This window comes from Brachycentrus maculatus, unplaced genomic scaffold (genome assembly GCF_059751285.1).
Source record: "Brachycentrus maculatus isolate JH-2025_06_01 unplaced genomic scaffold, ASM5975128v1 h1tg000206l, whole genome shotgun sequence".
NCBI classification, from domain to species: domain Eukaryota; kingdom Metazoa; phylum Arthropoda; class Insecta; order Trichoptera; family Brachycentridae; genus Brachycentrus; species Brachycentrus maculatus.
The window spans coordinates 285,418-299,210 of record NW_028280957.1 but is presented as its reverse complement, the minus strand read 5'-3'; the positions used below and the strand labels follow the sequence as shown (position 1 = coordinate 299,210).

Here is a 13,793-nt window from a genome sequence, read left to right as displayed (position 1 = left end):
GATGATCGGGGAATAATTAAGTAAAATTTCAGAAGGCGAGAAATATTTTAATATAATCCCAGTAGCCGGGAAACATTTAAACATAATCCCCGTAGCCAGGAAATATACAAATATAATCCCGGAAGTCTAGAAATATTTGTATATACACCCGGTAGACAGGATTATATAGGGCAAGGATGGCGAACTCAATATAAAAAAAATTGGCATCTAGCATCCAAAAGCAAAAATCTCACTAATTATGAAGTTTGAAGTGTCATTTTTATCATAAGGCTATTTTTTTGCCATTTATAAGTTACTATCTTTTTCGATGTATTAATGTTTTGTTTATATTAAAAATCTGAAATTATACAATCATTTGATGCATTTTTACTTCCATGGCATGTGGCACGCGACATATTATACTGTTGAAAAAAAAATATTTTGGCAATTAGGCTCAAAAAGGTTCGCCATTCCTGATAAAGAGTGTCATCCCGGTATTTGGGAAGGCTAAGTATAATCCCAGTAGCCGGGAATAAAATGGGTATAATCCCGGTAGCCGGGTTCACAACTAAAATATAATACTACATAGGATCACCGAATGCTAGTACAACTCACAGGCACTTGAGGCTGCCGTCGGCGCCCGGCGCGCAGCTTCCGCGGTCCACGCGGTCCTTCTCGCCGCACATCTCGCCGGCCCAGCCCTCCATGCAGTGGCACACGGGGCTGCCCGGGCTGCCGGGGCTCTCCACCTGGCAGATGGCCTCGTTCTTGCAGTACCCCGTGCACGGGTTGTCGTGCCCGATGTAGTCCTGCAAACACACGTCCGTCAGGGACCGCCTCACTCAAACTGAGGATCTCAGAAACTAAGGAATAACCCGCAGAGCCCCTACTCTGAGAGGCTTGTCTGCAGGTAGGATAGTAAGGATAGGGAAGGTAAATGCGAAAAATACATCACAAACACCCGGACTAATGTAGTCCTGCACCCAAAACATCCGTCATTCACCCCCAAATAGGGATCAGCGATATTTTGATACTTAGATGGTCACCGGTAATACTGGCGACCCAATTCTTTGTGAAGTAGTTACTCATTCACTGCGACAGCTCCAAGACAGACGTAGTATTGTATTACATATGTCTATTGTTAATGTTGATATTTGAATGATTTCGGCTCGGCTATGGCTCGAGTTTATCTAAACTCGGATAAACTCGTCAGTGGCCATGAGGATATCGACCGGTGTAGCGACGCGGTAATTGTCTGATCTTGTTTCCACTCGAAACAAGACCAGATATGCATTGCGTCTAGAGTTATTTTTTAAAATTGCAATGAAAATATTTAATTAAACATACTGATTAAATTAAACATACATTGATTGACCATGTTACTATTTTTTTATTTTATATATTTTTAGAGTGCTTTTGTTATTTTATAAGCGGGTTTTTTTAAATGAAATTTTATGCTCGTTTTTCCGATTTTTGGGGTATGAAATAGTAAATACATAAAAAATGTACCATAGAACGGGGCTACTTTGAAGTTTGATGTGTTACTCGAGTCCAGTACAATTTTTTTATTTATATTTGTATTTGGTCTACAATAATAAAAGTATCGACATGATTCATTGTTTCCTTGACAGGTCACACTTATACGTTCATTATTGTTGACCAAATACAGATTTAATTTTTTTTTGCACTGGGCTCAAGTAACACATCAAAGTTCAAGTAGCCCCGTTCTACGGTACTATTTTAAAATAAATGATTATAAACTTTTCAAATTTATTTTTTACATAGGTATCTGTATTAAAAATATAAGCGTACCTAGTTTAGTTCTCTTTAGTGTATAAATCTACAAATAATGTTATACTTAAGACGCACGGGGATGAACGAAGTGAAGCAGTGACCCAGTCACTGTTAAACGAAGTGGTAACTTACAAGTCACCGTCGCTGGTATACCGGTGACTCAAAACTCGCTGTTAAGCTCATTCTACTGAAGACACTTGAGAACGGACGAAGTGAAGCAGCGACCCAAGTTGCTGTTAAACGACGCAATGACATACAAGTCACTGTCGCCAGTATACCAGTGACTTTAATGTCGCTGTTGAGTTCATCTCTATCCACAGATCAACTATCCCGTCGATTCAGAGGGATACAGAACACAGGAAAAATGCAATGACATTGAGGTGGGAAAGCCCAGAAATGGATAAGCTAATCAGGTAATCAGATTGCGTTTAGAGACATCTATTAGCCTCCGCCATAAGTCAGTCAGCACCAATGAAAGAGCTAATCAGGTAATAAAATTGCATTTAGAGACATCTATTGGCCACAATCGTAAGTTAGTCAGCATCGGACAGTAGTGATGAGATGAGGTACTCACCTCGCAGTAGAAACCCCCCCACTGCGGGGGGCAGCGACACAGCATGTCCGCATCTCCGGTCAGGGTGCAGTTCCCGCCGTTCCGACAGGAGCGCTTCGCGTCCGAGATTCCGGGTTTGCAGTTCCCGTCACGGGCCATGTCTTCGTCGTCTGCAACGGGAAATGTGGACCAAACCATTACAAGTATCCGGAATTGGGAAGTATTATAGTGAAATTTATTAACACTCTCTTTATCATTCATCTTTCACTTTGGTATTACACAAAATGAAAGATGAATGAATGGAGAGTGTTATATTACCATACCACAAAGTTAACAAGGCTTTTCATTTACATATATTTTTTTTAATTTTAATTTATTATTATTATTTTTTATTTATATTTTTTTTGACATCTCATAAAGATGAAGAAGAATATGAAAGTCTGGGCATTTACGGAGCTGACGACTGTCATAGGCTGGTTTAAGTGATGACTTTACACACTTGTAACAGTCACTAATTCTACCCATTATTGACAACCACACTACTCAAATTCTTGGAAGTTCGACATATATGAACCAGTTTTGAAACATTGTTCTTGAATCACTAGAACTTCACTAGAGACATCTATTGGTGAGATGAAAAGAAGCTTTATATTGAGCAGAAACTCTTTTATTAGTATGTGAGGTCCGAACCCTGGATTATAATCACACACATGAGAAACGCCATAAAATTTCATTTTCATTTTTATTGCTTAAGCTTATAATTTGACCAGATAGTTTATTCACAACATGGAAGTCTGGGCATTAAATGCCCAGACTTCCATATTCTTCTTCATCTTCGATGAGATGTCAAAAAATAATATGAAAATAACTCCTGTAATTGGAGATAATCCAGATTTTGTGAACAAGTATTTGGACACACTCAAAATGTTGTGAATGCTTTTAATATACTAAATTTATTGAGGTCTAGAAGGATGGATATGAGATATTGAGGTCTAGAAGGTGTCCTATCTGCGGCATGTGCTTAGAGGAGACAAATACAAGCTATCGCACCTAACACAGGGTCATAAATCAATAATAGATACATGAAATAATTCATGGAATGAATGAATTTGACCATTATTTAGTAAGTATCTAGTTTTATTTCATGTTAATCAAGCCCTTATCCGCACCCTAATGGTGCATAGTACACTGCGTCGTATAAATGTTATCTCAATTGTTAACACATGAAGGAAATGTGATTAGCACTCCAGAGTAATATTGAATAAATATTATAGTGAAAAAATCACTTATATTTATTTGATCCCCCTTGGGAATCGAACCCGGGACCTCCGGCACGGTAGCCGAGCATGCTGACCATTACACTACGGAGTGGATTTATACTCATGTATGTAAATATAAGTGATTTGATCAATTCATTTAACCCCTCCCTGGGAATCGCACCCGGGACCTCCAGTACGGTAGCCGAGCGTGCTGACCATTGCACTACGGAGGCGGACAATGATGAAATTAATTGATATATATTAAATTGTAAATAAGGTATCCATAAAATTAGATTGTAAAATAATGAATTTGATTTTCCAAGTTTGGTAAGTGTGATTTGTATGTAGTTGTTTTCAATTTTAGGAACAATTTTAGTTTCTCATTTATAAAAAAATAAATAAAATAAAATAAATGATATAAAAATACTTAAGAAAAAAATTAAAGCACTATACATTTAAATCTTGAAAAAATATACAAAAAAAAACTATTATATCTTTTATTATATAACATTAAACCACGAGTGTAAGTCCCTCTCCAAGCACAAGAGCACAGTCTCTTTTATGGAGAGGCACAGAGAATCGAAATATAAAAATTCTCCATATGTATAAATGATTCAAATGTATTGTTATAAATAAAAAATGTAAATATATTATAATAAAACCCTTATCCGCACCCCAATGGTGCATAGGGCACTGCCATATAAACGCAGTGTTATGTTGATCGTTTACACATGAAGGAAAGGTGATCAGCTCTCCGCTTCAGGTACCAGTCCTGGGTAATATTGAATAAATATTACAGTGAAAAAATCAATTAAATTTATTTTACCCCCCTTGGGAATCGAACCCAGGACCTCCAGAACGGTAGCCGAGCGTGCTGACCATTACACTACGGAGGCGGACAAAAATATATTAAATGAATAAAAAAAAAAAAAAAACGATATTTCATACTCCTCTTGACAAGTGTTACACAGCGTACAAAGCGATCACTTGAACTGGCCGATGACGGGTAGTAAGTTAAGTAAAGAGAGCGTAATTACTGTGACTGGAGCAGTCGGGTCCGGCGCAGAGGACCTCTTCGCAGCGGCGTCCGGTGAAGCGTGCGGGACACGCGCAGCTGGCGTGCGTTCCTGACACGTGGCACGCTCCTGGAACAACACAAAACATTTGTAATATGAGTGAAAAAATATACAACTGAGATGGTGTTCCAATATATGATAATTTAACACATTTGTGATTTGAGTGAAAAAATAAACAACCTAGATGGTCTTCTGATGGATGGTAATTTCAACACATTTGTGATACGAGTGAAAAAATATACAACCAATATGATCTCCTGATGGATGGAATTCAACACATTTGTGATACGAGTGAAAAAATATACAACCAAGATGGTCTTCTGATGGATGATAATTCAACACATTTGTGATTTGAGTGAAAAAATATACAACCGAGATGGTCTTCTGATAATTTTATTAGGGAGTTATTTTTTAAGTAATTTCATAATTTTCAACCTCTAAAAATGAACCAATTAATTATTTCTTTTATCCATCACATTATTTTGCCTTGGAAATGCTACGCGACTGGTATACGTGAGAAATTTACACCAGAAATACCATCAACAAAAGATTCAGTATGCAAATTTATAATGCACTTCTAACGACCTTTATAAAACAGGGTTGGGAAAAACCAGATTAAGAAAATGATTATGGTAATTTTACAGAGGTTTTTTTTTTATTATTTATTGATGTTAATTTTACAGACGTTAAATATTTTTTTTTATCAATATAATTGAATACCATATGAAATTATTTGAAAGTATCAGAAATAATTTCGCTTTTCTGACATTCAAATTTCTATAAATATTTTTTGCTCGTTATACGAATTACTCGTTATGAGAGGTTTCACTGTATATATATATATATATATATATATATATATATATATATATATATATATATATATATATATATATATATATATATATATATATATATATATATACATACATATATTCCTGAAGCGCAAGAATGATCACCTTGCCTTCATGTAAATAACGATCAAGATAACACTGCGTCAATTTGATGCAGTGCCTTATGCACCATTGGGTGCGGATATGGATTATAAGTAATAAATATATAAATATATATATATATATATATATATATATATATATATATATATATATATATATATATATATATAATGATAACAATATAGCTCTTACCAAAATATAAAAATTATAAAATCGAATGAAATTCTCAATTTTATTCTAATCGCTTTTACGAGAAATTTGTAAATAAAAATTACTCTTATAATCGAAAAAAATGATTTAAAAATATATAAATAAGACAGACCCAACAGCCACGTTTGGAGGCAGCCTCAAAAGGCACGATAATGAAAAAATATGTGTGTGAAGAATGAAGAACGAGGCGCCAGAAATTGCACGGACAGTGTCGGACTCGAGTACATCGCAAGGTTCCCGGATTTAACGTTTTCCCGCCAATTGCGTGTAATTATTTCAGTCCGGATATATTTACTACCCGCATTTACGTTTTTACCCCCGGTTTGTGTCGAAAATATCCGGTCATTCGATTTTTAACTCGATCAGTAACGCTTTTATTTTTTTTAAACATTATTCGCGGTCATTGTTTACTTGCAGTTTTTACGAATTTGGCAGTTTTTATGAATGTTTGTCTTATTCGTAAAGTCATTACATTTTTTTAAAAAGTTTTTCAATACCGCCAATTTATATGAACGTTTTCTCTACTTAGATTTTTTTATGAAGAAAAAAACATCTAAATAATTTTCACAAAGCAATAATAATTAAAATGTTTTTTTATCAACACTCCATTTAAATTTTCTCTCTATTTAGGTTTTTGTATGCAAAAAAACGAAAACAAAACATTCACAATAAATAAATAGAAAAGTTTTTTCTTAAATGATCTCAATGATGGAATTGATCACTCTTTGTCAATGTAACTCTGGAATTGATCACCCGTTATCAAGGAACATGTCACACAGGAATTTATCACTCCTTATCAAGGAACATGTCACTCACTCCTTTCAACAACGTCATATATCAAAAATCGACAATTTTCAGTTGTGCATGTTTTCGGAATGCCCAGAAAATGTACTATATCCCAGCAAAAGCGGCATAATTTTAACTTAATATTTACCCGCTACAGGGCAGAAAGTGTTGTTTTTGCATTTTGTAGAAAAAGTATTGTTTAATTATTTTTTTAAATACATATACCAAATATTTTTCAAACGGAAAAAAACCTTCAGGTTTTACCTAAAAAGATCTGTTGCACAGTAAAAAGTTCAATAAGTGGCTTGATATTTATTTTTAAAAAATTTTATTATATTTTTAAATTTTAAAAACGATCTCATGAAAAATCAAGTTTTTTGATAAATGATGTTGTTGAAAGGAGTGAGCGATATAACACTGGAATTGATTAAGAATATAGCATTTTTATTACGTAAATAATAATTTTGTCCGCCTCTGTGGTGTAAGGGTCAGCGTGTTTAGCTACCGTGCTGGAGGTTCCGGGTTCGATTCCCAGGGGGGGGGTGAAAATAAATATTTGTGATTTTACACTAATATTTATTTGATATTACCCTGGACTGGTTCATGAAGCGCAAGAGTGTTCACCTTGCCTTCATGTAAGTAATGATCAATATAACACTGTGTCAATTCGATGCAGTGCCCTATGCACCATTGGGTGCGGATAAGGGTTATAATAAATAAATAATAATAGTTACACTTTATAAACAATAATTTGCTTAAAAATATAGCGTATTTAATTACGCATTTGATTATTTCTAAAAATACATTTTAATAAAATATGAAACTAAAAATAAATAAAAAAGCTTTGGGCCTTTCTCGACATAAATGAGAGCCTGCGCGCAGAAACCGGTTATAAAATATAATAATAATCATGGCTGTCCCACTGACGGATTGATTACACATACTTAAGACCGGTACCAATAAGTTTTGTAACAATAAGAAGAAACGAACCGAAAATTACCATAAACCAGTATAACATACTCAAAAGATGCCATTATATATATATATATATATATATATATATATATATATATATATATATATATATATATATATATATATATATATATATATATATATATATATATGTATATGTATATATATATATATATATATATATATATATATATATATATATATATATATATATATATATATATATACATATACATACATATATACATATATACATATATATACATATACATACATATATACATATATACATATACATACATATATACATATATACATATATACATATATATACATATACATACATATATACATATATACATATATACATATATACATATATATACATATTATAAAATATAATAATAATCATGGCTGTCCCACTGACGGATTGATTACACATACTTAAGACCGGTACCAATAAGTTTTGTAACAATAAGAAGAAACGAACCGAAAATTACCATAAACCAGTATAACATACTCAAAAGATGCCATTATATATATATATATATATATATATATATATATATATATATATATATATATATATATATATATATATATATATATATATATATATATATATATATATATATATATATATATATATATGTATATATATATATATATATATATATATATATATATATATATATATATATATATATATATATATATATATATATATATATATATATATACATACATATACATACATATATACATATATACATATATATACATATACATACATATATACATATATACATATACATACATATATACATATATACATATATACATATATACATATACATACATATATACATATATACATATATACATATATACATATATACATATATACATATATACATATATACATATATATACATATATACATATATATATATATATATATATATATATATATATATATATATATATATATATATATATATATGTATATATATATATGTATATGTATATATATATATATATATATATATATATATATATATATATATATATACATATACATACATATATACATATATACATATATATACATATACATACATATATACATATATACATATACATACATATATACATATATACATATATACATATATACATATACATACATATATACATATATACATATATACATATATACATATATACATATATATACATATATACATATACATCAATTACTCAACAGCCCCTCATACTGGAAGTCCTGAAGAGAAGAAGGTGGACATGGTTGGGACATGTCCTTAGAATGCCACCTGAGGGCATCAACCCCTCATGTCTCTTCTTCCAACCCCGAGGATTCCGGCGCCCCGGAAGGCCGCTGACGACCATTCACCGACTATACTCAGCGGAACTTCGAGACGCCGGACTGACCTGGGAGGAAGCCAAGGAGATGGCGCGTGACAGAGTGACTTGGAGACGACTCGTGTTGGCCATATGCTCCACCTAGGGAGCGAACATGGAAAAAGAAGAAGACATATACATATATATACATATATACATATACATATATACATATATACATATATACATATATATACATATATACATATACATATATACATATATACATATACATATATACATATATACATATATACATATATATACATATATACATATACATATATATACATATATATATACATACATACATACATACATACATACATACATACATACATATATATATATATATATATATATATATATATATATATATATATATATATATATATATATATATATATATATATATATATATACATATATACATATACATATATATACATATATACATATACATATATACATATATACATATATATACATATATACATATACATATATATATACATATACATATATACATATATACATATATATACATATATACATATACATATATACATATATACATATACATATATACATATATACATATATACATATATATACATATATACATATACATATATATACATATATATATACATACATACATACATACATACATACATACATACATACATACATACATATATATATATATATATATATATATATATATATATATATATATATATATATATATATATATATATATATATATATATATATATATATATATATATATTTATATGTATATATATATATATATATATCATATTACCACGGTGTCCCTCGAGGTCGAAAATAAATAAATAATTATAAAACTACAGTGTCCCTTGCAGTCTAAAATAAACAGTCTAAAAACCACGGTATCCTTTGAGGTCGAAAATAAATAGTCCAAAAACCACGGTGCCCGACGAGATTAAAAATGAATATGTAGTCAAGAAACCACCACATACCTCAACAAAGTCGAAGATAAATAGTAAAAAAAAACACGATATACCTCAAAGTCTCATATAAATAGTTAAAAAACCGCGATATACCTCAAAGTCGAAAATAAATAGTTAAAAAATCATGGTGTTCTCGAGGTTAAAAATAAATACGACAGGATGACATCACCTAAAATCCTAACGCGTTCTTCTTCGAGTTACTTGTTTTAATATAATCCATGTACTAAGCGGTTCTCAGAACTACAACCGCACGAGAGACGTCGTAGTGCGGTGGTTAGCGCGCTTGGCGACCGTGCCGGAGGTCCCGGCTCGAATTCCGAGATGTAAATGTAGAACTAAAACTAACCAAAACTTCCGTCCGCCGCCTCCGTGGTGTAATGGTTGGTGTGTTTGGCTACCGCGCTGGAGGTCCCGGGTTCGATTCCGATTGGGTAGGGAGAAAATAAATATTAGTGTTTTTACACTGTAATTTTTATTTAATATTACCCTGGACTGGTACCTGAAGCTACTATATATAATATATATATATATATATATATATATATATATATATATATATATATATATATATATATATATATATATATATACATCAGTGTCAATTAAAAGTTATACCTTCCAGTTCGCGGAATCGAACCACTGACCTTTGCATCGAGAATTTGCGTGTTTAGTTATCCTTAGTACGTAATAATATTTCTTAGTATTTACACACGGTAATACTTCGTATAACGAATTTAATTCGTTCCACGAGGTGATTCCCCGAAAAACTTAAATTTCTAATTTAAATTTTTTGTGTTACTGTTGTTCCAAAATATACAAAAGTCCACAGAGGAAATATTTAACCAATTACAACTAAGATATATAAAAAATTAAATCAGATAATATATTCTAAAAAAAAAATGCGTGGAGACACGTCTGGCCCCTTGCGGAACTGATCGCTTAATGAATTGGATATTTGCGAGTTACCCTTAAGTACGATAAACAAAATATGTATTCTTTTCGGCAAAAAATTACATAGTGAATTAAGGGGATATTCTCACAGAACACAGAATTCATTTAACCGGAGACCACCGGAGAGGTCACATGTCGCTCACTCCTTTCAACAACGTCATAAATAAAATAAAAAGATTTTTCAGGAGATCGTTTTTAAAGTTTAAGAATAAAATGAAGTGTATTAAAAATAAATATCAAGATCTTTTTAGGTTAAACTTAAAGGTTTTTCATCCATTTAAAAATATTTGGTTTATTTAAAAGAATAATTCAACAATACCTTTTCTTCAAAATGCAAAAACGACACTTTCTGCCCTGTAGCGGGTAAATATAAAGTTTAAAATATGCCGCTTTTGCTGCGATATATGTAGTACATTTTCTGGGCATTCCGAAAACAAGCATAAATGACAAATTGACGATTTTTGATATATGACGTTGTTGAAAGGAGTGAGCAATGTCTGTTCACGCCCGATTGGTTTTGATAATTTTTTGTTTTTCAGAATATATATAGAAAAAATATTTTTATGATTTTTTCAACTCCTTACCTTACAATAACTCTTTTCTTTTCAAAACCATATAATTATTTTAAAGAAATACTTTTTTTTCAATTTCTAAAACGGTGTATTAACGAAAATCAATGACAATAAAATGTTACCTGGATTTAGAGAAAATTATGTTACGACTTACGAACGTAGGGACCAATATTCGATAAATTGACTCAAACCCTTATCCGCACCTCAATGGTGCATAGGGCACTGCATCATATAAACGCAGTGTTATCTTGATCGTTAACACATTAAGGGAAAGGCGATCAGCCATCCGCTTCAGGTACCAGTCCAGGATAATATTGAATAAATATTAGAGTGAAAAAATCACTTAAATTTATTTGACCACCCCCCCAGGAATCGAGCCCGGGACCTCTAGAACGGTAGCCGAGCGTGCTGACCATTACACTACGGAGGCGGACTAAATTGACTCAATCGACAAAATTCGCTCAGTTGACAAAAAGACAATTGAAGTCCGATTAAAACAAATTTTAAAAAAAATACAAAACGGCGATAATTTACTAAAACGATAGAAAATCGTATTTTTCGAATTTCCCACAGTACGATAATGCAATAAATTTTAAAAAAATTGTGAATTAAGTACAATTACTCACATTAATGACCGTAGAGTGACTCGAAATAATAAAAAATACACATGTATTGTTCGCCGGAAATCATTAAATACAATGGCCACATAGAATTACCGGCAAAATTGTGATTGTCGATTTTATTATGTGGGTTATTTTTATCGTGTGAAGGCAAAAAATGTTGCTTTGATAATGAATCTTTGTCAGACGGGAGGAATATCTAATTTAACATACTCAACCTATATAGGACTGTATTACTCTCGTTTTGTGTTTATAACAGCCGATATGATTAATATTTTCATTCATCATTTTCTTTTGGAAAATTCGCCTTCGAAAAAAAACGTTATTTTCGTATGTTGGCAATGAATGACGTCACAGAAAAGTATAGTTACTTTAATGTTGGTGTCATTACTAAATTATTGGCGGCTCTATACATATATATATATATATATATATATATATATATATATATATATATATATATATATATATATATATATATATATATATATATATAAATACTACATTGTATGTCCGCCTCCGTGGTGTAATGGTTAGCGTGTTTAGCTACCGTGCTGAAGGTCCCCGGTACGATTCTCGGGGGAGGGGGAAAATAAATATTCGTGATTTTAAACTATGATATTTATTTCATAGTTTTAAATCACGGACAGGTCACTGAAGCGCAGGAGTGATCACCTTGCCTTCGTGTAGGTAACGATGAAGATAACACTGCGTCGATACGAGTGCCTTTTGCGTCGATACGATGTATGCACCATTGAGTGCGGATAAGGGTTAGAAGATAAAAATCGTCCACTATTTAAAATATGCACAAAGTTAATACTAAATGATTATTTATTTGTTAACCTTGAAATGCCCGGTGGTCCCGTACGGGACCGAGGAATTAGGTCGTCGATGCTATGCGGTCCCGTACGGGACTAGTCATTTATCAATACACTTTGCTTTAGAAACTGATTTATGATTATGTTTAAAAAAAGTGAAAAGATCACAAAAATATGTTCGGGCAGGTATAACTTCTTGAGAGAATAACTGTACATTAGTGGGCTTATTGCTAAGTAGCAATATCTTCCAACCAAAAACGGGCTAGTGATACTGGTCAAAGTTTGAACCTCATACAGCCGTTTGAAATTAGTGGGCAGATTGATATATATATTTTTAAATATTGTATATATGTGTATTATGTTCGAAAAAAGAAAACTACAAACATGAAATTTTCTCAGATCGATCGAAATCAAATTTTCAATTCACAGTTTATCCCGAAATTTATATTTTGGGATAAGCTGCGAAAAATTATTTTTAAATCTTTTTAATCTGAACGACATTGAAAGAACGTATATCAAATATTTATTTTTAGACCTGAACTAAAATCTGAAACCGAAAACTTAAAAAAAACTTGAAAGAAGAAAAGAAAAACACAAAAATTTGAAAATTGTAAAAGTAAAAAAATCGAAAATATGATAATTAAATAGTAAAAAGATAAATAAAAAATCAAATAACAAAAAAATCGAAGTTCAAAGTGGTTATTCATATAAGCCAGAGTTATTTACCATTATTGAAAAAAAATTGTACAATTTATATAGCGTCATTTTCGTACCTGCTCTGTTATTGGCCTAAACAGCCTAACTCTGTTGACCCGAAAGGTTCA

The 13,793-nt window shown here is 31.3% G+C and overlaps 1 protein-coding gene across 1 annotated transcript in view; it reads right to left on the bottom strand.

Annotated features, from left to right (window-relative positions):
• The window catches only part of LRP1 (LDL receptor protein 1), a 181,129-nt gene that overhangs the window by 6,904 nt on the left and 160,432 nt on the right, over nucleotides 1-13,793 (bottom strand). Inside the window, exons 88-90 of the mRNA XM_088263885.1 lie at nucleotides 4,623-4,730; nucleotides 2,348-2,496; nucleotides 595-788 (exon numbers count right to left, since the gene is read on the bottom strand). Of these exons, the coding sequence (XP_088120011.1) occupies nucleotides 595-788; nucleotides 2,348-2,496; nucleotides 4,623-4,730 (451 nt within the window). The remainder of the gene's footprint in view (nucleotides 1-594; nucleotides 789-2,347; nucleotides 2,497-4,622; nucleotides 4,731-13,793) is intronic.